The 26604-nt window shown below is 40.5% G+C and overlaps 1 protein-coding gene across 3 annotated transcripts in view; it reads left to right on the top strand.

Moving 5' to 3' along the window:
* prkx (protein kinase X-linked) overlaps positions 1–26604 on the top strand; it is a 146398-nt gene that overhangs the window by 50760 nt on the left and 69034 nt on the right. For 2 of the 3 annotated variants that reach the window (XM_063054611.1, XM_063054610.1), the window contains one exon: positions 2107–2370. In XM_063054611.1, the coding sequence (XP_062910681.1) occupies positions 2107–2370 (264 nt within the window). Of the gene's footprint in view, positions 1–2106; positions 2371–16175; positions 21251–26604 lie in introns of those variants that run through there. The other variant, XM_063054612.1, reaches the window with a different exon arrangement.

Below are 26604 nucleotides of genomic sequence, written 5' to 3'. Positions count from 1 at the left end.
TACAGCTTGGGGCAATCTGGAATTCAGAGTTCAATTCCAGCGCTGTCTGTAATGGGTTTGTATGTCCTCCCCATGAACTGCATGAATTTTCTCCAGGTGCTCTGGTTTCCTCCCACAGTCCAAAGATGTACCAGTTAGTAGGTTAATTGGTCATTGTAAATTGTCCTGTGATTAGGTTTGGGTTAAATAGGTGGGTTGCTGGGCAGTGTGACCCTTTGGGTCAAAAGGGCCTGTTCCATGTTCTATTTCTAAATAAAATAATAAAAGTACTTAATCTACTAAACAGCATACTAGGAGTGCAAGCTAAATTCTTATTTCTTTTCAGTGCACATGAATTTTATTTAAAATCTCTGGACTTCTGCATTATGATTCTGAGGATTAAGTTTACTCTGTGGTTTCCAGTCACATGCTGTTGTGTAACAGCATACCTGTACCTTTGGTACTGGCCACAGGTCCTCCCTAGTGTTACAAGGATTAACCCCCAATAATGATCAGTTAGGCATGAGAAAATCTGTATTTACTGACAGGTGTTTGTCTCAGTTCACAAGCACAGAAATTTGCACAACTGAATAGCTGTGTGCAGGTGTTGTAATTAGGTTTCCCTGATCCTCCAAGAACATTCAAAGAAGAGAAAAGGTAATATCTGGGGTAAAAGGGTCTACACTGGGCAGGTATTCCTTGCAGTTTCAATGTGATCTCCACACGTCCGACCTGGGGTCCTTGCAGCCATTATGGTTGGTCTCTGGACAGTTTTCACTGCCTGAGCTCCCACAATCCTTCATTCTTAATCCTTCCCTTAGCAGATCAGTCTCTGCTTCAGTTTCATTGGCTTGAGGTCATCAGACTGACCTGTGTCTGCTTCTGACTGGATGCAGAGGGCTACATGCAGTATTGCTTTATGGGTCTCCTTTCAGCTTTATGCCTTAGGTGATTTCTTTTTGTTCTGTTCAGCTCAGACTGGCTCAAACCAGTCTAACTGGAATCACACGAACATGGACCCAGACAACCAGATCACAAGCTGTCCCTTCTGCAAACTTGCCATTTTACGTGATAAACAGCTTTTTATCTGAGAACGGGCTTCTCATGTTCAGCAGATCTTTAGCTCCTTAATCCATGGATTATTCCTTAATCCATGTTCAACTGCTGTGATTTAAATTATCCCAGAGCAAGAATCAATTCGCCAAACAGTTCACAAAACAGCCACCTTCATTCCTACCATTACATGGCAAGCACAAAGACTTTTGCTTTACCCATTTCCACCACCCTTGCCTCATTACTGTTCACTGATCTGTAGTTTTTTTTTCCTCTGGCCAACACCAGGTTGTGGTGTAACCCGAATAGTTTGCAAGTTGGAAGTGCAGCCACCTGGCAATATAGTTAAATAAAAACATCAGCCAACCAAGGGTAGTACGTACTAGCAGTTTGATCGCTCAAGTCAAAAAGTATGACTTTCTCCTAATGGATTGTCTGTTTGTGGGATTTCAGTTGGCTGTAGAGGCCAATACAGACACAATCCAGCCCCCTTTGCCACTTGCTGATTCCCACAGGACTTAATCTAGGATGTTATGGCTGATTCCCTTAACAGAGAGTCCCTGTTCATGACTTTAAATGTGTGGATGTTGATGTACGCGCAGCTACCACATGGTCCTTGACAGATTGGGTTCAGCTTCCAGTGGTATGAAATGCAAGCCAGCCAAGGCTATCATAGTTAAATCATAAGAAATAAACTCAGTCATTCAGATATTGCTATGGACAGTTCACATAAGGCAGAAGGTCCTTACACCAGCCATCTCATCTATTTTAGTCTCTGAAATGCTCGTTTGTATGTACATTAGTTGGGAGTTCATTACCTGGGGAGGACCTGCATAGCTGTGTCAAATCCTATCCTTTGGATTACAGAGAAATGCGTTATTTTTGTTTGAATTTTGCTCAAGGCCTGTGATCTGTGATGAAATTGAACATGAATATTTCAACCTTAGTCTATTTGGAGAGTTTCATTTCCTCTTTTGATATATTAGATATATATATTTAATATATCATTTGACTTTTGTCTAATGCTCATAATTCTTCCAGTCTAACCTTTCTGTTGATCTTTTTTAATCACAGGTACTGGACACATCATGATGAATGCTTTTTATATATGCTAATGGAATATGTGCCTGGAGGTGAACTGTTTTCTTACTTGCGTAACATGGGGCGTTTCAACAATAGTACTGGACTTTTTTACTCTGCAGAGATTGTGTGTGCAATGGAGTATCTACATGCCAAAGATATTGTTTACAGAGATTTAAAACCTGAGAATATTTTACTGGACAAAGATGGTCATATAAAACTTACAGATTTTGGATTTGCAAAGAAACTTGTTGACCGGTAAGTAATTTGCTCAGCTGATTGATTCAATTTACTGAGAATGTAGAAATGCTTTATTACATTCTCCAATCAATCAAGTATTCTGAAGGAATAATTCCTTACATTTCAAGATATTATTAATACAAGGAAAATTAGAATTTCTGTGCATATATTTTGATGATCGTGAGGATAGAAAGAAGGTTACAACAGTATCCAAGTCAACTGAGAAAGTGGGCAAGGGTTTAGCTGATGAAATTAACTTCAAGTGCAAAGTTAACCTGGTAAAGATGCACACAGTGAATGGCAGGGCCCTGAGGAGTGTTACTGAACAGCAATGGGGTGCAAGTACATAATTCCCTGAAAGAAGTGATACAGGTGTGCAGCATTTAAAAGGCTTTGTCAGCTGAGGCATTTTGAGTTTGGAAGTTAGTTACAGTTTTACAAATTATTGGCTGGGCTGCTCTTGAGTATTCTGTGCAGTTCTGGTTGCTATGCCCTAGAATGGGTGATTAAGCCAAACAGGGTGCAGAAAAGATTTGCAGGAATGTTACCTGGTCTGGAGGGCTTGAATTACAAGGAAAGTGGATAGGCTTGAAATGTTTCCCCTCGTGCAAAGAAGCTGGGTAATGACCTTGTAGCGATTTATTGGCTTTTTCAGAATCAGGCTTAATATATGTTAGTGATATTACGAAATTTGTTGTCTTTGCGACAGCGATATAATACAAAGTAATAGAGAAAAAAACTATTATGGAAGATATACAGTATGTATAATGTATATCAGTGACAGACTTGATTGCTGGGTACCGTACCATCAATTTGCGCGGCATGTCGGGTCTTGGACTAGATACAGTATGTGTGTTTTTGCGTGACTGATTTTTTTTTCCCCTCACTTTTTTGAATGTGCTGTGCATGTTTTGTAACTTGGCCCTAGAGGAACACTATTTCATTTGGCTGTAACTGTGTATGATAATTAAACTTGATTTTTGAATTTAAATAGGAAGTGCAAAAAGAGAGGAAAAATAGTGTTCATGAGTTCAATGTCCATTTGGAAATTAGATGGCAGAGGGGAAGAAGCTGTTCCAGGATTGTTGAGTGTGTGCCTTCAGGCTCTTGTACCTCCTTCCTGATGGTAGCAATGAGACTAGAGTATGTCCTCGGTGATGGGGGTCCTTAATGATGAGTGCGGCCTTTTTGAGACATCACTCTTTGTAGATGTCCTGGCTGCTATGGAGGCTAGTGCCCACGATGGAGATGACTTAAGTTTACAACTCTCTGCAATTTATTTTGATCCTTGGCAGTAGTCTCTCCCGCCCCCCCCCCCCCCACCACATATCAAACAGTGATGCTGCCAGTTAGAATGCCGTCCACAGTAAATCTGTAGAAATTTGTGAGCGTCTTTGGTGACATACCAAATTTCAAACTTCTAACTAAATATAGAACCTACTTCTGGGGCACCATCCTGGTTTGGGGAAGGCTTAAACTGCAGGGCATAGGTTCAAGAATAAGAGGGGATGGATTAAAAGGGATCTTAGGGGTACATTTGTCACACAGGGTGATGGCTTAATGAAACAAACTGCCAGTGGAGGTGATAAAAGTAGGACCAATTATACTGTTTAATAGACATTTGGACATGTGGAAGGATTGAAAAGGTTTTAGAAGGATACAGGCCAGATTTGGTCAATTAGGATTAGTATGGATAGGCATTTTGGTCGGCATGGATGAACTGGGTTCAGGTGTTCTGTATAATTCTGTAAAGCTATGAATCAAAGAAATTGACATGGGCCTATGAACACACATCAAAGTTGCTCGTGAATGCAGCAGGCCAGGCAGCATCTCTAGGAAGAGGTACAGTCGACGTTTCAGGCCGAGACCCTTCGTCAGGGTCCTGACGAATCCTGATGAAGGGTCTCGGCCTGAAACGTTGACTGTACCTCTTCCTAGAGATGCTGCCTGGTCTGCTGCGTTCACCAGCAACTTTGATGTGTGTTGCTTGAATTTCCAGGATCTGCAGAATTCCTGTTGTTGACATGGGCCTATCAATTGGAATAGGTTTGTAGATATAATAGAAAACTCTGATTTGTTTTGTTGTATTATTCAACCACCCATTAAGAGTCGAGACTGTTTGAATTGTGGCTGCTTTGGATTTTGTTTAAATTCAAACTAAAACTTGGTATTTTTCTGTTTCTGGAAAGTACATAGAAATTTCAGATAATTAAGCTTTTCCATTCTGATCACTTAATGCACTTCATTCCTTAGCTACTGTTTAACCTGTCAACATTTGTCACCTACTTGTTTTTTCTTAAAAAAAACTTTTTCTTTTCCTATTCATGAATGAATATTCTTCCAAGCTGTTTAATGTAACAGATGTGGACAAATTAATCTTCAGTTCATTGTTTTGTTGGTTAAGGATCATAAATAGGAGATTCTGCAGATGCTGGAAGTCTAGTGCAACACGTACCAATTGCTGGAGGAAATCATCAGGTAAGGCAGCCTCTATGGAGAGGAACAAACAGTTGATTTTTGGTCCTGATGAAGGGTCTTGGCATGAAGTGTTAGCTGTTTACTCCTCTCCATAGATGCTGCCTAATCTGCTAAATTCCTCCAGCAAGGAATGGTGACATTTCTATTTTACTAATTGATATAAAGTCTGCTACGGGAGGCACAGTAGGGGCTATTAAAAGAAAAGATTCAACTGCTTTAATGAATACCTTGAACATCCTGATATCCCATAGGACACTTTTATTCTGTGCCAGTAGCATTGTGCTGTTGTACAGTATATTTAACTATGTTTTGTAGACACTTCGTGTGGGCACATGGCCAAGTGGTTAAGGCATTGGACTAACTACCTGAAGGTCGTGAGTTCGAGCCCCAGCCAAGGGAACGTGTTGTGTCCTTAAGCAATGCACTTAATCACACATTGCTCTGTGACGACACTGGTGCCAAGCTGTATGGGTCCTAATGCCCTTCCCTTGGACAACATTGGTGTCATGGAGAGGGGAGACTTGCAGCATGGCCAACTGCTGGTCTTCCATACAACCTTGCCCAGGCCTGCGCCCTGGAGAGTGAAGACTTTCCAGGCGCAGGTCCATGGTCTCGCAAGACTAACAGATGTCTTTACTTTATAGATACTTCATGTCAACTTATCTACAGAATATATTTTTTGTTATGTTAATATTATTTTGTGTTGTATGTGATACATGTACTGTGTTTTACACCTTGGTCCCAGGGGTTGTTTTGTTTAGATGTATACATGTGTACAGTTGAATGAGAGATGCAGAGATGGCAGAGGAACTGATGGAAGTGGAAGATGTCTGCAGTATACCGGACATTCAAGAGTGTCAGGGAAGTGAAGTTTGTGCAGTGAAAATTACAACTGAGAAGGTGCTCAGGAAGCTTAATGGTCTGAGGGTGGATAAATTTTCTGGATCTGATGAATGCGCCCTGGAGTTCTGAAGGAAGTAGCTGGGAAGATTGCGGAGGCATTAACGATGATCTTTCAAGAATCGATAGATTCTAGCATTGTACTGGATGACTGGAAAATTGCAAATGTTACTCTGCTATTTAAGAAGGGTGGGAGGCAGTAGAAAGGAAACTGTAGACCTGTTGACCTGACATCAGCGATTGCAAAGTTGTTGGAATTGATTGTTAGGGATGAGATTACGGAGTACCTGGAGGCAGATGACAACATAGGCTAAAGCCAGCATGGTTTCCTGAACGGAAAATCCTGCCTGACAAACCTACTTTTTTGAGGAAATTGCAAGCAGGATAGACAGGAGATGCAGTAGATGTGGTGTACTTGGATTTTCAGAAGGCCTTTGACAAGGCACATGAGGCTGCTTAGCAAGATAGGAGCCCATGGAATTACAGGAAGTTACTCGCATGGATGGAGCATTGGCTGGTCGGCAGAAAATAGAGAGTGGGAATAAAGGGATCCTATTCCGGCATGGCTGCTGGTTACCAGTGGACCGCTGCTTTTTACAATGTATGTCAATGATTTGGACTACGGTATTAATGGATTTATGGCTAAATTTGCTGATGATACAGAGATAGGTGGAGGAGCGGGTAGTGTTGAGGAAACAGAGTCTGCAGAGAGACTTAGATAGTTTAGAGGAATGGGCAAAGAAGTAGCAAATGAAATACAGTGTTGGAAAGTGTATGGTCATGCACTTTGGTGGAAGAAATAAATGGGAAGACTAATAGTTCCCATTTGGGGAGAGAATTCAAAATGCAGAGATGCAAAGGGACATGGGAGCCCTTGTGCAGGATACCCTAAAGGTTAACCTCCAGGTTGAGTTGGTTGTGAAGAAGGCAAATGCAATGTTGGCATTCATTTCTGGAGGTATAGGATGTAAGAGCAGGAATGTGATGTTGAGGCTCTTTAAGGCACTCGTGAGACCACACTTGGAGAATTGTGTGCAGTTTTGGGCTCCTTATTTTAGAAAGGATATACTGACATTAAAGAGGGTTCAGAGAAGATTCACAAGAATGATTCCAGGAATGAAAAGTTTACTGTATGAGAAACATCTGGCAGTTCTTGGGCTGTATTCCCTGGAGTTCAGGAGAATGAGGGGAGATCGCATAGAAACATTCTGAATGTTAAAAGGCCTGAACAGATTAGATATGGCAAAGTTATTTCCCATGGTAGGAGATTCTAGGACAAGGGGGCACAACTTCAGGATTGAAGGATGTCCATTTAGAACAGAGATGCAGAGAAATTACTTTAGTCAGAGGGTGGTAAATCTGTGGAATTTGTTGCCACGAGCAGCTGTGGAGGCCAAGTCATTGGGTGTATTTAAGACAAAGATAGGTTCTTGATCAGCCAGGGCATCAGAGGGCATGGGGAGAAGGCAGGGGAGTGGGGATGACTGGAAGAATTGGATCAGCGCATGAATGAATGGTACTTCTGCTCCTATATCTTATGGTTTTATGGAATGACAATAAAATAACAAAGTATTGACATTATTTTTCTATTAATTACAGGTTATTAGATTGGATTTATGAGGACAATTATCTGGGTTAATTTTCTGAAGTGTGCTGATTAAAGAATATTGACAAATGTTTAGTCATGGAAACTGAGCAGCGAGAATGATGTTTATAAATTTTAATTATGTTTTTGTTTTTGAAAAATGTAATCATGGGTGATTAAGGGCTTCAGATGTGTTTAATCACATTTTACATTAAGTAAAATTAAGCATTAATTTCTTTTGGATGTGTACCCTGAATACACATTTTCAAAGTACTTCTGTGTTCTTGGCTGCTGAGTCAATGCAAAACTGCTTAAAACTTTGACATTTGCAAGAAAACACAATTAGTGTAAAATGATAGGATTTCATCATCATAGAAAAGTACAGCACAGAAACAGACCCTTCAACCCATCTAGTCCATGCTAAAACCATTTAAACTGCCTACTCCCATTGACCTGCACTGGGACCATAGCCCTCCATACCCTTACTGTATATGTATCTATCCAAAGTTTGCCTTAAAAGTAAATCGCGCTTATGTGCACCACTTGTGCTGGCGGATTGTTCCGCACTCACACAACTCTCTGAGTGAAGAACTTTCCCCTCATATTCTCCAACTCAATAACTCAGGTCCCCCAGACCCGGAAACATCCTTATAAATTTTATCTGTACTCTTTCAACCTTATTTACATCTTTCCTGCAGGTAGGTGACCAAACCTGCACACAATACTCCAAATTAGGCCTCACCAATGTCTTGTACAACTTCAATATAACATTCCATCTCCTGTGCTCAAAACATTGATTTATGAAGGCTAATATGACAAAAAAAGAACTTTCTTTACAGCTTTATCTACCTGTGATACCACTTTCAATGAATTATGGACCTATATTCCTAGATCCCTTTGTTCTGTCACACACCCCAGTGCCCTACCGTTCACTGTGTAAGACCTACCATGGCAGGTCCAACTGAAGTGCAACACCTTGCACTGGTCTGCATTAAATTCCATCTGACATTTTTCTGGCCGATCCAGATTCCTCTCATAGTTTTCCACTATACCCCCAATCTCTCTGTCATGTGCGAATTTGCTGCTCCAGTTAACCACATTATCATCCAGATTGTTGATGTAGATGACACATCCCACCCAGCACCAAACACTGCGGCACACCACTAGTCACAGGCATCCAGTCAGAGAAGCAGCCATCTACTAACTCTCTCCAGCTACTCCCAAAAAGTCAATATCTAATCCAATTTACTACCTCATCTTGAATGGTGAGCGACTGAACCATCCTGACCAACCTCTCGTGGGACCTTGCTAAAGTCATGTAGACAATATCCACTGCCTTGCCTTCATCCACTTTCCTGGTAACTTCCTTGAAAAACTCTTAAGATTGGTTAGGCAATGGCTGACAATGCATGAAGCCATGTTGACTATCCTTAATCAGTCATCAGTCCATGTCTATCTAAATACTTATAAATCTGGTCCCTCAGAACTTTGCCAAAACTGATGAGAGACTCACCAGCCTCCTGGTTTATGTTTACAGCCGTTCTTAAACAGTGGAATAACATGGTCTATCCTCTAATCCACTAGTACCTTTCCTGTTGCCTCCCATAGGGTCTGAGGGAACACCTTGTCAGGCCTTGGGGATTTATCCACCCTGATTTCTTTCAGGGCATCAGACACCACCTCTTCTGCAATCTGTATAGGCTTCATGACATTGATGCCACTTTGCCTCACTTCTATAGACTCTGTGTCCATGTGTTTAGTAAATACAGATACACAAAAAAAATTATCATATCCCCTATCTGTTTTGGCTGCACACATGGATTATTATTCTGATCTTCCAAAGAACCGATTTTGTCCTTTACAATTCTTTAGCTCTGAATGTATCTGTCGAATCCCTTAGAATTCTCCTTCACCTGGTCTGCTAGGGCAACTTCATGTCTTTTTTTTTTTAGCCCTCTTAATTTCTTAAAAGGTTTTCTTGCATTTCTATACTCCACAAGCACCTCCTTTGTTTCTACTTGCCTATACCTGCTACATACCACATTTTTTCTCTTACCCGAGTCTCAATATCTTTTGAAAACCAAGGTTCCCTACACTCGTTAACTCTACCTTTTATTCTGACAGGCACATATAAGCTGTGTACTCTCAAAATATGATTTTTGATGGCTTCCCACTTATGAAATACACCTTTGGCAGAAAACAGCCTTTCCCAATCCACACTTCCCAGATCATTTCTGAAACCATCAATATTGGCCTTCCTCCAATTTAAATTCTCAACCACTGGACCAGATCTGTTTTTTTGTATATGTACTTTGAAACTAATGGCATTGTAATCACTAGATGCAAGGTGTTCTCCTATGCAAACTTCTGTCACCTGCCCTGTCACATTCCCTAATAGCAGATACAGTATTGCATACTTTCTTGTTGGGACCTCTATGTACTGATGAAGGAAGCTTTCCAGAACACATTTGACAACTCTATCCCATTTAGTCCTTTTACAGTCTGGGAGTCCCAGTCAATATGTGGAAAGTACAATTCACCTACTATAGCAACACACCCAAAATGCTGGTGGAACTCAGCAGGCCAGGCAGCATCTATTGGAAGAGGTACAGTCGACGTTTTGGGCCGAGACCCTTCGTCAGGACTAACTGAAAGAGGAGATAGTAAGAGATTTGAAAGTGGGAGGGGGAGATCCGAAATAATAGGAGAAGACAGGAGGGGGACGGATAAAGCTAAGAGCTGGAAAGTTGATTGGCAAAAGGGATACAAGGCTGGAGAAGGGAGAGGATCAAGGGACGGGAGGCCTAGGGAGAAAGGAAGGGGGAGGGGGGCCCAGAGGAAGATGGAGAGCAGGCAAAGAGTTATAGTGAGAGGGACAGAGGGAGAAAAAAGAGAGAGAAAATGGGGAAATAAATAAATAAGGGATGACCTCACCCATTTTGCATTTTGGGTGTGTTACTTGAATTTCCAGCATCTGCAGATTTCCTTGTATTCACCTACTATAACAATCTTGTGTTTCTTGCAACAGTCTGCCATCTCTCTGCAAGTTTGTTCTTCTAAATTGTGTGGACTGTTGGGTGATCTGAAATATATCCTCATTAATGTGGTGATACCTTTTTTATTTCTCAGTTCCACCCATAACACCTCACGAGACGAGTTCTCCAAATGGAGCACTGCCATGACATTTTCCCTGACTAGAAATGCCACCCCTCCCACTTAATCCCTCTCGCTCAGTCATGTCGAAGACAAAAGAATCCCGGAATATGGAGCTGCCAGGCCTGCCCGTCCTGCAACCAAGTCTCACTAATGGCTACAATATCATAATTCCGGGTGTTGATCCATGCCCTGAGTGCATTTGCCTTTCCTACGATATTTGCTTTGAAGTATATATGCATCTGAGGACACTAGTCACAACCTGCTCAACCTTTTGATTCCTGACTTTGAGAACTTACCAACATCTGCCTCCGCAACCTCTCCACTAACTGTTCTGGCACTCTGGTTCCCATTCCCCGCAATTCTTTCTTAAACTCTACCATGCACTTTTAGCAAACCTTCCCGCTAAGTTACTGGTTCCCTTCCAGTTCAGATGCAAACCCTCTCTTCTGTACAGGTCCCACCTTCCCTGGAAGAGAGCCTGAAGATCCAAAAGTGTTATGTCATCCCTCCTACACCAACTCCTTAGCCATGTGTTTAAACTGTATAATCTCCCTCTTTCTCACCTCACTAGCACATGGCATGTGTAACAGTCCTGAGGTCACAACCCTGAAGGTCCTATCCTTCAATTTAGCACCTAACTCCTTGAACTCCCTTTGCAGAAAGTCTCCACTGTTCCTACCCATGTCATTGCAGAGGAAAGTTGCAGCAGTCAGGCCTCTGGCACTGGGTCTGGTTCTGTGATTCAGAAGGAGGTGGGAGGGGGTGAAGAAGAGGCAAGCTGTAGTGATAAAGGATTTGTTAATCAGGGGAACAGAAAGGAAGTTCTTTGTACGAAAACAAGATTCCGGATGGTATGTTGACTCTTGAGTGTCAGGGTCTGGGACATCTTGGGTTAAGAGTCCTCGGCATTCTCAAGTGGGAGGGCGAATAGCCAAAAATCGTGGGCATTCCTCTCCCCCCCCCCCCCCACCGCCCTGCCCAACAGCTTCCAAAGTGATATACCTGTTGAGGGGGATGGCCACAAAGGTACTCTGCATAAGTTCAAACATAAAATCTTATAAGTTAGTGGAATACCTTGGAACCAAGGCGGGTGGCATCTGACCTGTACAATTTGTCCTTAATAATCATTCTGCTGAAGCTACAGTCATTATCATCATCATGTGCCGTATCATACGACATAGGTCATCATGGTCTTTCCAAGACGATCATTGTTCTTGATAAATTTTCCTACAGAAATGGTTTGCCATTGCTTTCTGGGCAGTGCTATTACAAGACAGATGGCTCTAGCTGTTAACAATACTCTGCAAAGATTGTCTGACTGGCATCTGTGGTTGCATAACCAGGACTTGTGATATGCACCAACTGCTCATACGACCTTCCATCACCTACTCCCATGGCTTCATGTGACCCTGACTGGGGGCAAAGCAGGTGCTAAACCTTGCCCAAGGGTGACCTGCAGGCTGGTGGAGGGAATGAATGCCTTGCACCTCCTTTGGTAGAGATGTATATCCACCCCGCCACTCATGATGGTACAATAGCGCTGATAATTTACTCATTTGCAGGATGTTGGAATTTGGTGAGGCCAGAGTCGTCTTTAACTGTTCTTAAATGATTCCAAGAGAATCATAAGCTTGTCATTGTTTGAAGGCTTGTCTGTCTCAATGACGCTTCAGAGCTACCTTGGTTGTAGTCAAGGTTTTAGGCATTGGCTCTTGGTACAATCACCCTTGCCAAACAGTTCAAAGGGTAGAGGCCATACTAAGAGTGGATCACTGGTCCTTCCAGTTTGGGGGTTCAGCTCAGGGCTAAGAACCCTGACTAGTGAAACAAAATTGTTAAGGAAACAGCAATGAAGAATCCTTGTACGTCTGAGTGCAATGGTATTCCCGAGTCTCCATCTGGACTTGTATTACTGATAGTAGTGAAAATGGAGAGGAAGCTAATGACACGATGAAGGAACCCTGAATACTGCCAGAGACGGAGGAGCTTCATTGCTACCCAAAATATCTGTGGCATGATGGGAAGTAAGTCCCTGAGCAAAGGAGATAGCTTAGTCATTGTAGGGTTCAAAGAAGTGTTATCACATTGCTTTGGGTCAGGAGTTGTAACACTGTCGGAGCAGTGCTGCCAGGATAATCAAGGACACGACTCACCCAGCCAGCACAGTTTTCATCCCTCTTCCCTCCAGGAGAAGGCCCATGAGCTTGAAGACTCGTACGGTCAGATTTGGGAACAGCTTCTTTCCAACTGTGATAAGACTGCTGAACAGATCCTGACCTGGATCTGGGCTATACCCTCCAAGTATCCGGACCAGCCTCTCGGTTTTTTTGCACTACCTTTTCTATTTTCTATTTATGGTTTATAATTTAAATTTTTAATATTTACTATTGATTTGTACTTCAGGGAGCGCGAAGCGCAGAATCAAATATCGCTGTGTTGATTGTATGTTCTAGTATCAATTGTTTGGCGACAATAAAGTATAAAGATCATATTGGGCAAGACTGCCAGTTTTTCTTCCTGAAAAATGTTAGTAAGCCAGATGGTTTTGTAAAGCAGTTCAGTAGTTTTATGGTCTTACTGCTCATTGAGCTCATTGGGTGATGCTGCAACAATGGCCTTGCACTCAACGCTAGTAAAACCAAGGAATTGATTGTGGACAACAAACAACAGGAATTCTGCAGATGCTGGAAATTCAAGCAACACACATCAAAGTTGCTGGTGAACGCAGCAGGCCAAGCAGCATCTATAGGAAGAGGTGCAGTCGAAGTTTCAGGCCGGGACCCTTCGTCAGGACTAACTGAAGGAAGAGTGAGTAAGGGATTTGAAAGTTGGAGGGGGAGGGGGAGATCCAAAATGATAGGAGAAGACAGGAGGGGGAGGGATAGAGCTGAGAGCTGGACAGGTGATAGGCAAAAGGGGATACGAGAGGATCATGGGACAGGAGGTCCGGGAAGAAAGACAAGGAGGGGGGGGTTACCCAGAGGATGGGCAAGAGGTATATTCAGAGGGACAGAGGGAGAAAAAGGAGAGTGAGAGAAAGAATGTGTGCATAAAAATGAGTAACAGATGGGGTACGAGAGGGAGGTGGGGCCTTAGCGGAAGTTAGAGAAGTCGATGTTCATGCCATCAGGTTGGAGGCTACCCAGACGGAATATAAGGTGTTGTATTGATTGTGGACTTCAGGAAGGGGTAGTCTGAGGGAACACACCAGTACTCAGTCGATCAATGGTGGATAGGATGAGCAATTTCAAGTTCATATGTGTCAACTTCCGAGGATTTTTCTAGGCCCAACATATTAATGCATGACAGGTTTACATTTCACTAGGAGTTCAAGGAGACTTGGTTTGTCACTAAAGACACTCGCAAGTTTCTATAGATGTACTGTAGAGAGCATTCTGACTGGTTGTATCACTGTCCAAAATGGAGGGGCCATAGTACAGGATCCAAAAAATCTGCAGAAAGTTTTAAACTCAGCCAGCACTAACTTCACCAGCATCAAGGGCACCTTCAAAGGCAGTGCCTCAAAATGGCAGTATCCATCATTAAGGATCTCCATCACCCAGGACGTGGCCACTTCTCATTGCTGCCATCTAGGAAAAGGTACAGGAGCCTGAAGACACATAATCAGGCTTCCATGAACAATTTTTCCTCTCTGCCATCAGATTTCTGAACAGAAAATGAACCTGTGAACACTACCTCACTACTTTTCCTCCCTTTTTGCACTAATTAGATTCATATAGATTTGCATATTATAATTTGTTTTTTTATTATGTAGTGTTGCCCCAAAACAACATATGCCAGTTATATTAAACCTGATTCTAAATAAACAATAGATCTGTGCAAGCTAAAATGAGATTGGAAATTATGAATTAAAGTAATAGTATAACAGTGAGCAAACAATGTCCAGCATTAAACGAATACATAATTTGTAGTGATATCTTCCTTTTTTTTACAGCAAAAGAAAGACAAGATTAGTATTCTAGATATAATTATCAAGGGAATTGGATCAAAGGAAAAAGCTTTGGAAAGACAAAACAATAGGGGGGCAAGCTAGTGAGAGACATTCAGAAAAAAGGCCCTGTAAAACGGCAGATATCACAATTGAGATTATATTGAGACCTGACTGTAAATGCTGGAAACCTGGGCAACACAGTTGCTGGAGGAACTCGGGAAAAATTGGAGGGAAATGGACAGTCATTGTTTCGCACCTTACAAGCAGTAACTGACCTCCCGATTCCTATGAAAATATATTAACCTTATCAACATGGAACATCATCTGTCAATTATTTGACCATTCTTCACATTTACCATTTGTAATTTTTGCAGTCCTTGTTATTAAGGAGGTTCTCATTGAATCCTATTGACTATTGAAAGACCTCGATAGAGTGGGGGTGAAGAGGATGTTTCCTATAGTGGGGAAGTCTAGGACCAGAGGGCACAGACTCAGAATACAAGGATGTTTTTTTTAGAGCATAGAGGTATTTCTTTCAGCAGAGGCTGATAGTTTCTTGATCAGTAAGGGTATTAAAGGTTGTGGGGTGAAGGCAGAATATTAGAGCTGAGAGGAATAGTAAATCAGCCCTGTTGGAATGGTGGAGCAGACTCGAACTGAATGGCCTGATTTTGCTCCTATGTCTTATGGTCTTATAATTGACCAGCCTCCCAGTTTGCCATTAACTATCTCTACACATATATTTATAAATTATAAAATTGGATTTTAAAATTCAAAAAAAACTGATGTAATGAATAAAGGGGGAGTATTGCCATGGTCGTGACATTACTAATATAACATTTTTGGGGCATTTAATGCTTATCTTTAATGTGACTTAGAAGTTATTGTACTTCTGAAGGAAAATTTGAATAAGTATTTGAATGAATGGATTTGGTACAGGAACAAAGCACTGAACTGAAATTTGAATTGCCCTTACAATATTAAGTTGGGTACAATGTGTTTTTTTTAAAAGCCACATCCCAGGCAACAATCTTTAGCTCTTTAGTAGGAAATTATTTAAATTTTATAAAAGGAGATGATCCTGGGTCATGGGATTGACATTGGGCTACTTAGCCCTTTAGTTTCTTCTATCTTCTACATTTTACCTTCTAACTCTTTAGACCAACGTTCTTAATACCTTTTAGTTATTAAAAATCTTGTAGTGCAGGATTTAACCTTATTAGAGTTCAGTTACATATTTGTGCACATAGAAGTGTTTCTTAACTTCTTTGACAAAACATGGACTGGGCCCTTTGGCCTACCAAGTCTGTGTAACTATGGTACCACATGCACACCTCCCCTACCTCTTAATATCTCTAAATCTTACCATCTTATTTGCTTCGAACGCTTCCATCAGGTTCCAGTCATCCGCATATACAGTGGTGCTAGAAAGTCTGTGAACCCTGTAGAATTTTCTCTAATTCTGCAGAAGTATCACCTAAAATGTGATCAGATCTTTACATAAGTCCTAAAACTAGATAAAGAGAACCAAATTAAATAAATAACACAAAAACATTTATACTTGTTCATTTATTTATTGAGAAAAATGATCATTATTGGAAATATTTGTTGGAAAAAGTGAGACTTGCCTGCTGGTCGCTGATGGAGTAACAGGTCTTTCCCGGTGCTCCTAGTTTACTTCCTTTTTTGTTTCTAACCTTTTGAAATATTACTGTTAAACATGTTGTTATCTTACTATGGCTACCAAAGCAGCTTTGGAATCTATTACGGGCTTGCTTCAAAAGCTTCCTACAGATTCGCAAACGCTTACCGAGGAGTTTCATCAGTTCAGAAAAGAAGCGTCAGCCGATTCACAACAAATCAGCTTTGAAGTTAAACAAATAGGTACAAAACTGGGTGTTATTCGAGAAACTTTAATCGAGCATGATAAGAGGATAAAAGAGCATGAAGAGATTATAACGATACTGGATAAGAAAACAGATGATCTGCAAAAGCTGTATGAAAAACAATCCAAGTCCAACAGAAAACGGAGACAGAAAATTATTAATTTGGAAAATAGAAGTAGGAGAAATAACTTGCGAATCTTGGGACTTAAAGAGTTAACGGAAGGAGATAATCCTGAGGAATTCTTTGCAAACCTTCTGATGGAATTATTCCCTGATATTATACAGTCTTTACCTTTGATTGATTGTTTTCACCGATAGCCTATTTATAGATTGACTTCAGAATCAAGACCAAGATTGGTCATTATATGCTTTCATGAATTTCAAACAAAGGACCTTTTGATTCGTGAATCCCGTCGGAAAGTTATGATTGACTACAAGGGTCAGAACATTCGTATTGTTGAAGATTTCTCATCAGAAGTTATGGAAGAACGTGCTAAGTTTAAAAAAGTTATGGCAGAACTTTATAGGAAAAACTTCAAGCCTTCTCTTCGCTATTCGGCTTGGCTGAGAATTACAATGCAAGATGGCTCAAAGAAATGGTTTTTTATGAATGAAGAGGCTCTGAAAATTTTAGTCTTAGAAATATAACTGTTTAATATTTTTCAGTATGAATAATTGATTCTTTTGTTTGGTAAAACTGTACAAACTTAGTTTTTACTGCATTTTGCTTTGTCTTGGTTGGAACAGTAATCAACATTGAATTCTTTGGAGCGGTTCCAGCAGGCTTTTCTGGGGGGATGATATTAGTCGGGGTAGGCGTCGGCTGCCTTTTGGCTGATTTTCTCTCTTTGGGAGGAGGGAGGGGGATGGGGAGCTCTTTTTTTTTCTTGAAGCTGATTTGGAAATTTAGTCAACTCTATTGCCTGGTTACCATATCTCAAGGTTTATTGTTTGGGTTTAATATATATTCTTCTGATCGTTACTTTAACCTTTCTTATAAATAGTTTTAAAATGGATCAAAGTGTTAATTTACTTAGTTTTAGCGTGAAAGGGCTAAATCACCCTGTGAAAAGAAGTAAGATTTTTGCCTATATTAAAAAAAACTTAAGGTGCCAATTGTTTTTCTTCAAGAAACTCATGTACGTAAGTGTGACAACTCATGCCTTTTTAATCGATGGAGACTGTCTCATTTCCATTCTTCATTTCAGGCCAAAGCCAGAGGCACTTCTATCCTTATAGATAATAAAGTTTCCTTTGTTCAACATAAAGTAATTTCTGATACTAATGAGCATTTTGTTATAGTATCAGGGAAACTAGATAACAAATTAATGGTATTTGCCAATGTGTATGCTCCGAATATAGATGACCCAGGCTTCTTTGAGTGTTTTTTTTTTTTCATTTTTGCCAGATCTGAGTCTGTACTCATTGGTGATGGGAGGAGATTTTAATTGTTTTTTAGATCCAGCTTTAGATCGTTCATCTTCTAAACTAGTGATACCAAATAAATCAACTGTGTTTATTAAATCTTTTCTAATGAAATGTGGTATTGTTGATGTTTGACGTTCTTTTTTATCCAGTAGACAGGGAATATTTGTTTTTCTCTCATGTCCGTCATACATATTCCAGGATTGATTACTTATTGATAGCCAAATGATTCTATTAGATTGATCCTGTGAATATAAAGGGGTTGTTGTCTCAGATCATGCTCCTGTGCTCTTATCTTTAAATCTTCCTGGCCTTCTTCAAACAAATAGATTTTGCCATTTTATTCTAACTTTGTTATCTGATAAAGATTTTTTAAAGTTTATGGAAAGACAAATTACTCTTTTTTTTGAAGAGAATACGTCAGAGGAGACTTCTAGTCTTATCAGATGGGATACCTTTAAGGTGTATACTAGAGGACAAATTACTTCTTATACTGCAAGTATTAAGCAAAAAGCTAATAAAGAGAGAAGTGATTTAGCTAACCAGTTGAAACAATTAGACTAACAGTATGCCTTGGTTCCAGATCCTGCTTTATATAAAAGGCCTGTTGAAATTAAAACTAAATATGATCTCCTTTTAACTTATCCAATTGAATCTCAACTCCTAAAAGATAAGTCAATTTTATACTCATGGAGACAAAACAGGTAAATTATTGGCTAATCAAATTAAAACCTTTATAGCTACACAAGATTAAAGAAATACGTAAAGCTAACGGTAATAGGACAACTGATCATTTAGAAATAAATGATACTTTTAGAGAATTTTATTCTAGACTCTATAGCTCTGACTCTCCTAAGGATAACACTGTAATGAACAATTTTTTAGATCAATTAAACATTCCCACAATCTCTGTTGACAACAGAAAGCAGTTGGAACAACCTATTTTCTTTTGAGGAAATTGTCCAGGCTGTGCGCTCATTGCACTTTGAGGAAAGCTCCAGGCCCAGATAGATTTCTGGAGAGTTTTATAAGACCTTTTCCTCACTGCTTGTACCTCATTTATATTTAGTTTTTTCGGATTCATTTAAGTTGGGCAGGCTGCCTCAATCTTTCTATGAGGCTTCCATTTCACTTATCCTCAAAAAGAATAAGGACCCAATTGAATGCTCTTCCTATAGACTAATTTCTTTACTTAATGTTGATACTAAGATTCTACCTAAGTTTCTGGCCCTTAGGATTGAAAATATTTTACCATCTGTCATTTCTGATAATCAGACTGGATTTATCAAAATTCGATATTCTCATTTTAATATTTGTTAGGTATTAAATATTATCTATTCTCCTTCTAAGGAAATATCGGAATGTCTGGTATCCCTAGACGCTGAGAAGGCTTTTGACAGAGTTGAATGGAATTATTTATTTAAAATTTTAGAAAAATTCAATTTTAGACCTGATTTCATTCAATGGATTATATTACTTTATTTAGCTCCTTCCGCTAGGGTTATTACTAATTCTCAGAATTCCAAACCATTTAAGCTTCAACGTGGCATCAGACAAGGCTGTCCATTGAGTCCTTTACTTTTTGATCTGGCTTTAAAGCCCTTAGCCATTGCCTTTCAAGAATCTAATGATATCACTGATTTTCTAAGGAGAGCCACTATCCACAAAGTTTCGCTTTATGCTGATGATCTATTGCTCTTTATTTCTAATGTCGCGACTTTGTTATCCCATGCGCTTTCTTTACTCTACTGTTTTAGCCAGTTCTCGGGCGATAAACTAAATTTACATAAGAGTGAACTTTTTTCTTTGAATAATTGCATATCAACTAATTCTAATCTTCCTTTTAAAATTATAAGAAACCAATTTACTTACTTAGGTATAACAATTACTAAAAGTTATAAGTGCTTATTTAAAGAAAATTTTCTTACCCTATTGAATTATGTAAAAAGGACACTATCAAATTGGTCGCCTCTTTCGTTATCATTGATTGGTCAAATTAATTCTATTAAAATAATTATTTTACCTAAATTTATATATCTTTTTCAGGCATTATCTGTTTTTATCCCTAAATCTTATTTTGATTCTCCTGATTCTATTATATCATCCTATATATGGGAAAAAAAGCATTCTAGACTAAACAAAACTCATCTTCAGAAAGCTAAAAAGAATGGAGGGCTAGCTTTACCAAACCTTAGGTTTTATTATTGGGCAGTTACTATACGTAATCTTACATTTTGGTTATTTTACATTAATCATGAGGATTGTCCGATGTGGATTTCTTTAGAAGCAAACTCTGTTGATAAATTTTCTATTATTTCTCCTCTTGGATCCTCACTTCCTTTATCCTTAAGTTAACTGACAATTTGGTAGTTAAACATACTATGAGAATTTGGGTACAATTCTGAAAATACTTTGACTTATTGAGATTTTCCTCTTTCAAGTCCCATTTTTTTCTAATTTTTTTTTAAATCTTCTATGATAGATGTGGCTTTTAAAGAATGGGATAGATTAGGTATTAAATGCTTCCAGGACTTGTTTGTGGAGGGAAGTCTCCTTTCGTTTGAGCAACTGTCAGCTAAGTATAGCTTACCCAAAACTCACTTTTTTTGATACCTACAAATAAGAGACTTTTTACAATCTGAAATATGTACATTTCCTAAAAGTCCTGATAAGAATCTATTAGATGTAATTTTTAATTTGAAACCCTTTTATAATGGATCTATATCTAATATTTATAATAGTTGCTGGGAATGAAGTGTTCCTTTAGATAAAATTAAAAATCTTTGGGAACAAGACTTAAAGACTTCAATTTCTGAGGAAACTTGGAATAAAATTTTTAAATTGGTTAACACTTCATCGTTATGCACTCACCACTCTCTCCTACAATTTAAAGTGGTCCATAGGGCCCACATGACCAAGGATAAGTTGTCTCGCTTTTATTTGGATATATCTCTTTATTGTGATAAATGTAATAATGGAGAAGCTTAACTCATTCAAATGTTATGGACATACCCGAGTCTTGAAAAATATTGGAAAGAAGTATTTCAAACCTTTTGCGTACTTTTTAAAGTAAATTTTAAGCCTAATCCTTTGACTGCTTTTTTGGTATTGTTGGAAGAAAGGATATTATTTTGGAGAAATCTGATTTGCACATTTCGGTTTTTATTTCTCTTATGGTTAGGAGGGTGCTCTTAAATGGAAAGATGCGGTCCCGCCCACTCATGTTCAATGGCTGCGTGATGTGATGTCATGTTTAAATTTAGAGAAGATTCAGTGTTCAATTTCTGAATCTAATCAAGACTTTCGAACATTGTGGGGACCTTTTTTTGAACTATTTTCAAAACCTTTCATTTGCTGTTAAAGCACAGATGATAGCTATTAATATACTTTTATCTTTACTAATCAGCTTTGGTCTTGGCAGTGGGTTAGATTTTTTTTCCATATAATCTACCATATTTCAATATTATGAATTAATCAATTTGTATGAATATAGAGTAAGGAGTTTGTATGTGTGATTCAGTATAATGTATTTGATATAATTCTTTTTTCTTGAACTCTGTATTCTCCTATGTAGAAAATTAATAAAAATATTGAAAAAGAAGTATGTGAACCTTCGCTTTCAATGACTGGTGTGACCACTTATGTATAGCAATGACGTCAACCAAACAATTCCAGTAACTGTTGATCCGTCCTGCACATCAGCTAGGAAGTATTTTAGGCCATTCCTCCTTACAAAACTGCTTCAACTCTGGGGGATGTTGGTAGTCTTCCTTGTATGAACTGCTTGCTTCAGATCCTTCCACAATTCTATAGGATTAAAGTCGGGACTTGGCCATTCCAGAACACAAATTTTCTTAATTTTAAACTGTTTTGTTGTTGATTTGCTCTTGTGATTGTGGGAGATTTTAATTTTCCACACATAGACTGGGAAGCCCATACTGTAAAAGGGCTGGATGGTTTGGAGTTTGTCAAATATGTGCAAGATAGTTCTTTTGCAGCAATACACAGAGGTACCAACTAGAGAAGGGGCAGTGTTGGATCTCCTGTTAGGGAATGAGATAGGGCAGGTGACAGGGGTATGTGTTGGGGAGCACTTCGGGTTCAGTGATCACAATAACATTAGTTTCAATATAATTATGGAGAAGGATAGGACTGGACCCAGGGTTGAGATTTTTGATTGGAGAAAGGCTAACTTTGAGGAGACGTGAAAGGATTTAGAAGGAGTGGATTGGGACAATTTGTTTTATGGGAAGGATGTAATACAGAAATGGAGGTCATTTAAAATTTCAATTTTGAGGGTACAGGATCTTTATGTTCCTGTTAGGGTGGAAGGAAAGGTTAAAAGTTTGAGAGAGCCATGGTTTTCAAGGGATATTGGAAACTTAGTTCGGAAAAAGAGAGGGATCTACAATAAATATAGGCAGCTTGGAGTTAATGAGGTGCTCAAGGAATATAAAGAATGTAAAAAGAATCTTAAAGAAATTAGAAAAGCTAAAAGAAGATATGAGGCTGCTTTGGCAAGTAAGGTGAAAATAAATCCAAAGAGTTTCTACAGTTATATTAATAGCAAAAGGATAGTGAGGGATAAAATTGGTCCCTTAGAGAATCAGAGTAGATGACTATGTGCGGAGCCAAAAAAGATGGGCGAGATTTTGAACAATTTCTCTTTGGTATTCACTAAGGAGAAGGATATTGAATTGTGTAAGGCAAAGGAAACAAGAAGGGTAGTTATCGAAAGTATGAAGATTAAAGAAGAGGAAGTACTGGCGCTTTTAAGGAATATAAAAGTGGATAAGTCTCCGGGTCCGGGCAAGATATTCCCTAGGACCTTGAGGGAAGTTAGTGTGGAAATAGCAGGGGCTCTGGCAGAAATACTTCAAATGTCATTAGAAATGGGGATGGTGCCGGAGGATTGGCGTATTGCTCATGTGGTTCCATTGTTTAAAAAGGATTCTAAGAGTAAACCTAGCAATTATCTGAGTTTGACGTCAGTGGTGGGTAAATTGATGGGAAGTATTCTTAGAGATGGTATATATAATTATCTGGATAGACAGGGTCTGATTAGGAACAGTCAACATGGATTTGTGCGTGGAAGGTCATGTTTGACAAATCTTATTGAATTTTTTGACGGAGTTACTGGGAAAGTTGACGAGGGTAAGGCGGTGGATGTTGTCTATATGGACTTCAGTAAGGCCTTTGACAAGGTTCCATGCGGAAGGTTAGTTAGGAAGGTTCAATCGTTAGGCATTAATATGGAAGTAGTAAAATGGATTCAGCAGTGGCTGGATGGGAGACGCCAGACAGTATGGTGGATAACTGTGTGTCAGATTGGAGGATGGTGTGTAGCGGTGTACCTCAGGGATCTGTACTGGGTCCAATGTTGTTTGTCATGTATATTAATGATCTGGATGTTGGGGTGGTAAATTGGATCACTAAGTATGCAGATGATACAAAGGTAGGTGGCGTTGTGGATAGTAGGTTTTCAAAGCATGCGGAGAGATTTAGGCCAGTTAGAAGAATGGGCTGAAAGATGGCAGATGGAGTTTAATGCTGAAAAATGTGAGGTGCTACATTTTGGTAGGACTAATCAAAATAGGACATACATGGTAAATGGTAGGGCATTGGAGAATGCTGTAGAACAGAGGGATCTAGGATTAATGGTGCATAGTTCCCTGAAGGTGGAATCTCATGCAGATAGGGTGGTGAAGAAAGCTTTTGATATGCTGGCCTTTATAAATCAGAGCATTGAGTATGGGAGTTGGGATGAAATGTTGAAATTGTACAAGGTATTGGTGAGGCCAAATACGGAGTATTGTGTACAGTTTTGGTCACCGAATTATAGGAAAGATATCAATAAAATTGAGAGGGTACAGAGGAGGTTTACTAAAATGTTGCCTGGTTTTCATCTCCTAAGTTACAGAGAAAGGTTGAACAAGTTAGGTCTTTATTCTTTGGAGCATAGAAGGTTGAGAGGGGACTTGATAGAGGTGTTTAAAATTATGAGGGGGATAGATAGAGTTGACATGGATAGGCTTTTTCCATTGAGAGTGGGGGAAGATTCAAATAAGAGGATATGAGTTGAGAGTTAAAGGGCAAAAGTTTAGGGGTAACATGAGGGGGAACTTCTTTACTCAGAGTGGTAGCAGTGTGGAACGAGCTTCCAGCAGAAGTGGTTGAGGCAGGTTCGATATCATCATTTAAAGTTAAATTGGATAGATATATGGACAGGAAAGGAATGGAGGGTTATCGGCTGAGTGCAGATCGGTGGGACTAGATGAGAGTAAGCGTTCGGCACGGACTAGAAGAGCCGAGATGGCCTGTTTCCGTGCTGTAATTGTTATATGGTTATATGGTCTTTCCGATTATTGGCTTGTTGCATTATCCAACTTCTATTAAGCTTCAGGTAACAGATAGCAACCCTGGCAATCTCCTGTAAAATGTCTTGATACAATTTTGAATCCCTTGTTCCCTCAATGATTGCAAGCTGTCCACGCCCTGAGGCATCAAATCAGCCCCAAAACATGATGCTCCTTCCACCATGCTGCACAGTTGGGATGAGGTTTTGGTGTTGGTTCATCTGTCCACAGAACATTGTCCCAGAGACTTTGTAGAACATCCATGTGGTTTTCTGCAAACATAGAACATAGAATAGTACAGCACAGTACAGGCCCTTCGGCATACAATGTTGTGCCGACCCTTAAACCCTACCTCCCATAAACCCCCCCCCACCACCTTAAATTCCTCCATATACCTTTCTAGTAGTCTTAAATTTCATTAGTGTATCTGCCTCCACCACTGACTCAGGCAGTGCATCCTACGCACCAACCACTCTCTGAGTAAAAAAACCTTCCTCTAATATCCCCCTTGAACTTCCCACCCCTTACCTTAAAGCCATGTCCTCTTGTGTTGAGCAGTGGTTCGCTGGGGAAGAGGTGCTGGCTGTCCACTTTATCTATTCCTCTTAATATCTTGTATACCTCTGTCATGTCTCCTCTCATCCTCCTCCTCTCCAGAGAGTAAAACCCTAGCTCCCTTAATCTCTGATCATAATGCATACTCTCTAAACCAGGCAGAATTCTGGTAAATCTCCTCTACCCCTTTTCAATGCTTCCACATCCTTCCTATAGTGAGCAACCAGAACTGGGCACAGTACTCGAAGTGTGGCCTAACCAGAGTTTTATAGAACTGCATCATTACCTCTCGACTCTTAAACTCTATCCCCCGACTTATGAAAGCTAACACCACATAAGCTTTAAACAAAAACAACAGGAATTCTGCAGATGCTGGAAATTCAAGCAACATACATCAAAGTTGCTGGTGAACGCAGCAGGCCAGGCAGCATCTCTAGGAAGAGGTGCAGTCGATGTTTCAGGCCGAGATCCTTCGTCAGGACTAACTGAAGGAAGAGTGAGTAAGGGATTTGAAAGTTGGAGGGGGAGGGGGAGATTCAAAATGATAGGAGAAGACAGGAGGGGGAGGGATGGAGCCAAGAGCTGGACAGGTGATAGGCAAAAGGGGATACGAGAGGATCATGGGACAGGAGGTACGGGAAGAAAGACAGGGGGGGGGTTGACCCAGAGGATGGGCAAGAGGTATATTCAGAGGGACAGAGGGAGAAAAAGGAGAGTGAGAGAAAGAATGTGTGCATAAAAATGAGTAACAGATGGGGTACGAGAGGGAGGTGGGGCCTTAGCGGAAGTTAGAGAAGTCGATGTTCATGCCATCAGGTTGGAGGCTACCCAGACGGAATATAAGGTGTTGTTCCTCCAACGTGAGTGTGGCTTCATCTTTACAGTAGAGGAGGCCATTTCACGTACATCTGCTCTCACTCCATCCTCCCACCACCCCACTAGGAATAGGGTTCCCCTGGTCCTCACCTACCACCCCACCAGCCTCCGGGTCCAACATATTATTCTCCGTAACTTCCGCCACCTCCAACGGGATCCCACCACTAAGCACATCTTTCCCTCCCCCGCTCTCTCTGCATTCCGCAGGGATCGCTCCCTACACAACTCCCTTGTCCATTTGTCCCCCCCATCCCTCCCCACTGATCTCCCTCCTGGCACTTATCCGTGTAAGCGGAACAAGTGCTACACATGCCCTTACACTTCCTCCCTTACCACCATTCAGGGCCCCAAACAGTCCTTCCAGGTGAGGCATCACTTCACCTGTGAGTCGACTGGGGTGATATACTGCGTTCGGTGCTCCCGATGTGGCCTTTTATATATTGGTGAGACCCGACGCAGACTGGGAGACCGCTTTGCTGAACATCTATGCTCTGTCCGCCAGAGAAAGCAGGATCTCCCAGTGGCCACACATTTTAATTCCACATCCCATTCCCATTCTGACATGTCTATCCACGGCCTCCTTTACTGTAAAGATGAAGCCACACTCACGTTGGAGGAACAACACTTATATTCCGTCTGGGTAGCCTCCAACCTGATGGCATGAACATCGACTTCTCTAACTTCCGCTAAGGCCCCACCTCCCCCTCGTACCCCATCTGTTACTCATTTTTATGCACACATTCTTTCTCTCACTCTCCTTTTTCTCCCTCTGTCCCTCTGAATATACCTCTTGCCCATCCTCTGGGTCAACCCCCCCCCCGTCTTTCTTCCCGTACCTCCTGTCCCATGATCCTCTCGTATCCCCTTTTGCCTATCACCTGTCCAGCTCTCGGCTCTATCCCTCCCCCTCCTGTCTTCTATCATTTTGGATCTCCCCCTCCCCCTCCAACTTTCAAATCCCTTACTCACTCTTCCTTCAGTTGGTCCTGATGAAGGATCTCGGCCTGAAACGTCGACTGCACCTCTTCCTATAGATGCTGCTTGGCCTGCTGCGTTCACCAGCAACTTTGATGTATGTTACCC

This window comes from Mobula hypostoma, chromosome 7, assembly GCF_963921235.1.
Source record: "Mobula hypostoma chromosome 7, sMobHyp1.1, whole genome shotgun sequence".
NCBI lineage: Eukaryota > Metazoa > Chordata > Chondrichthyes > Myliobatiformes > Myliobatidae > Mobula > Mobula hypostoma.
Note: the sequence above shows the minus strand (reverse complement) of the source record. Positions and strands in the feature narration are given on the sequence as shown.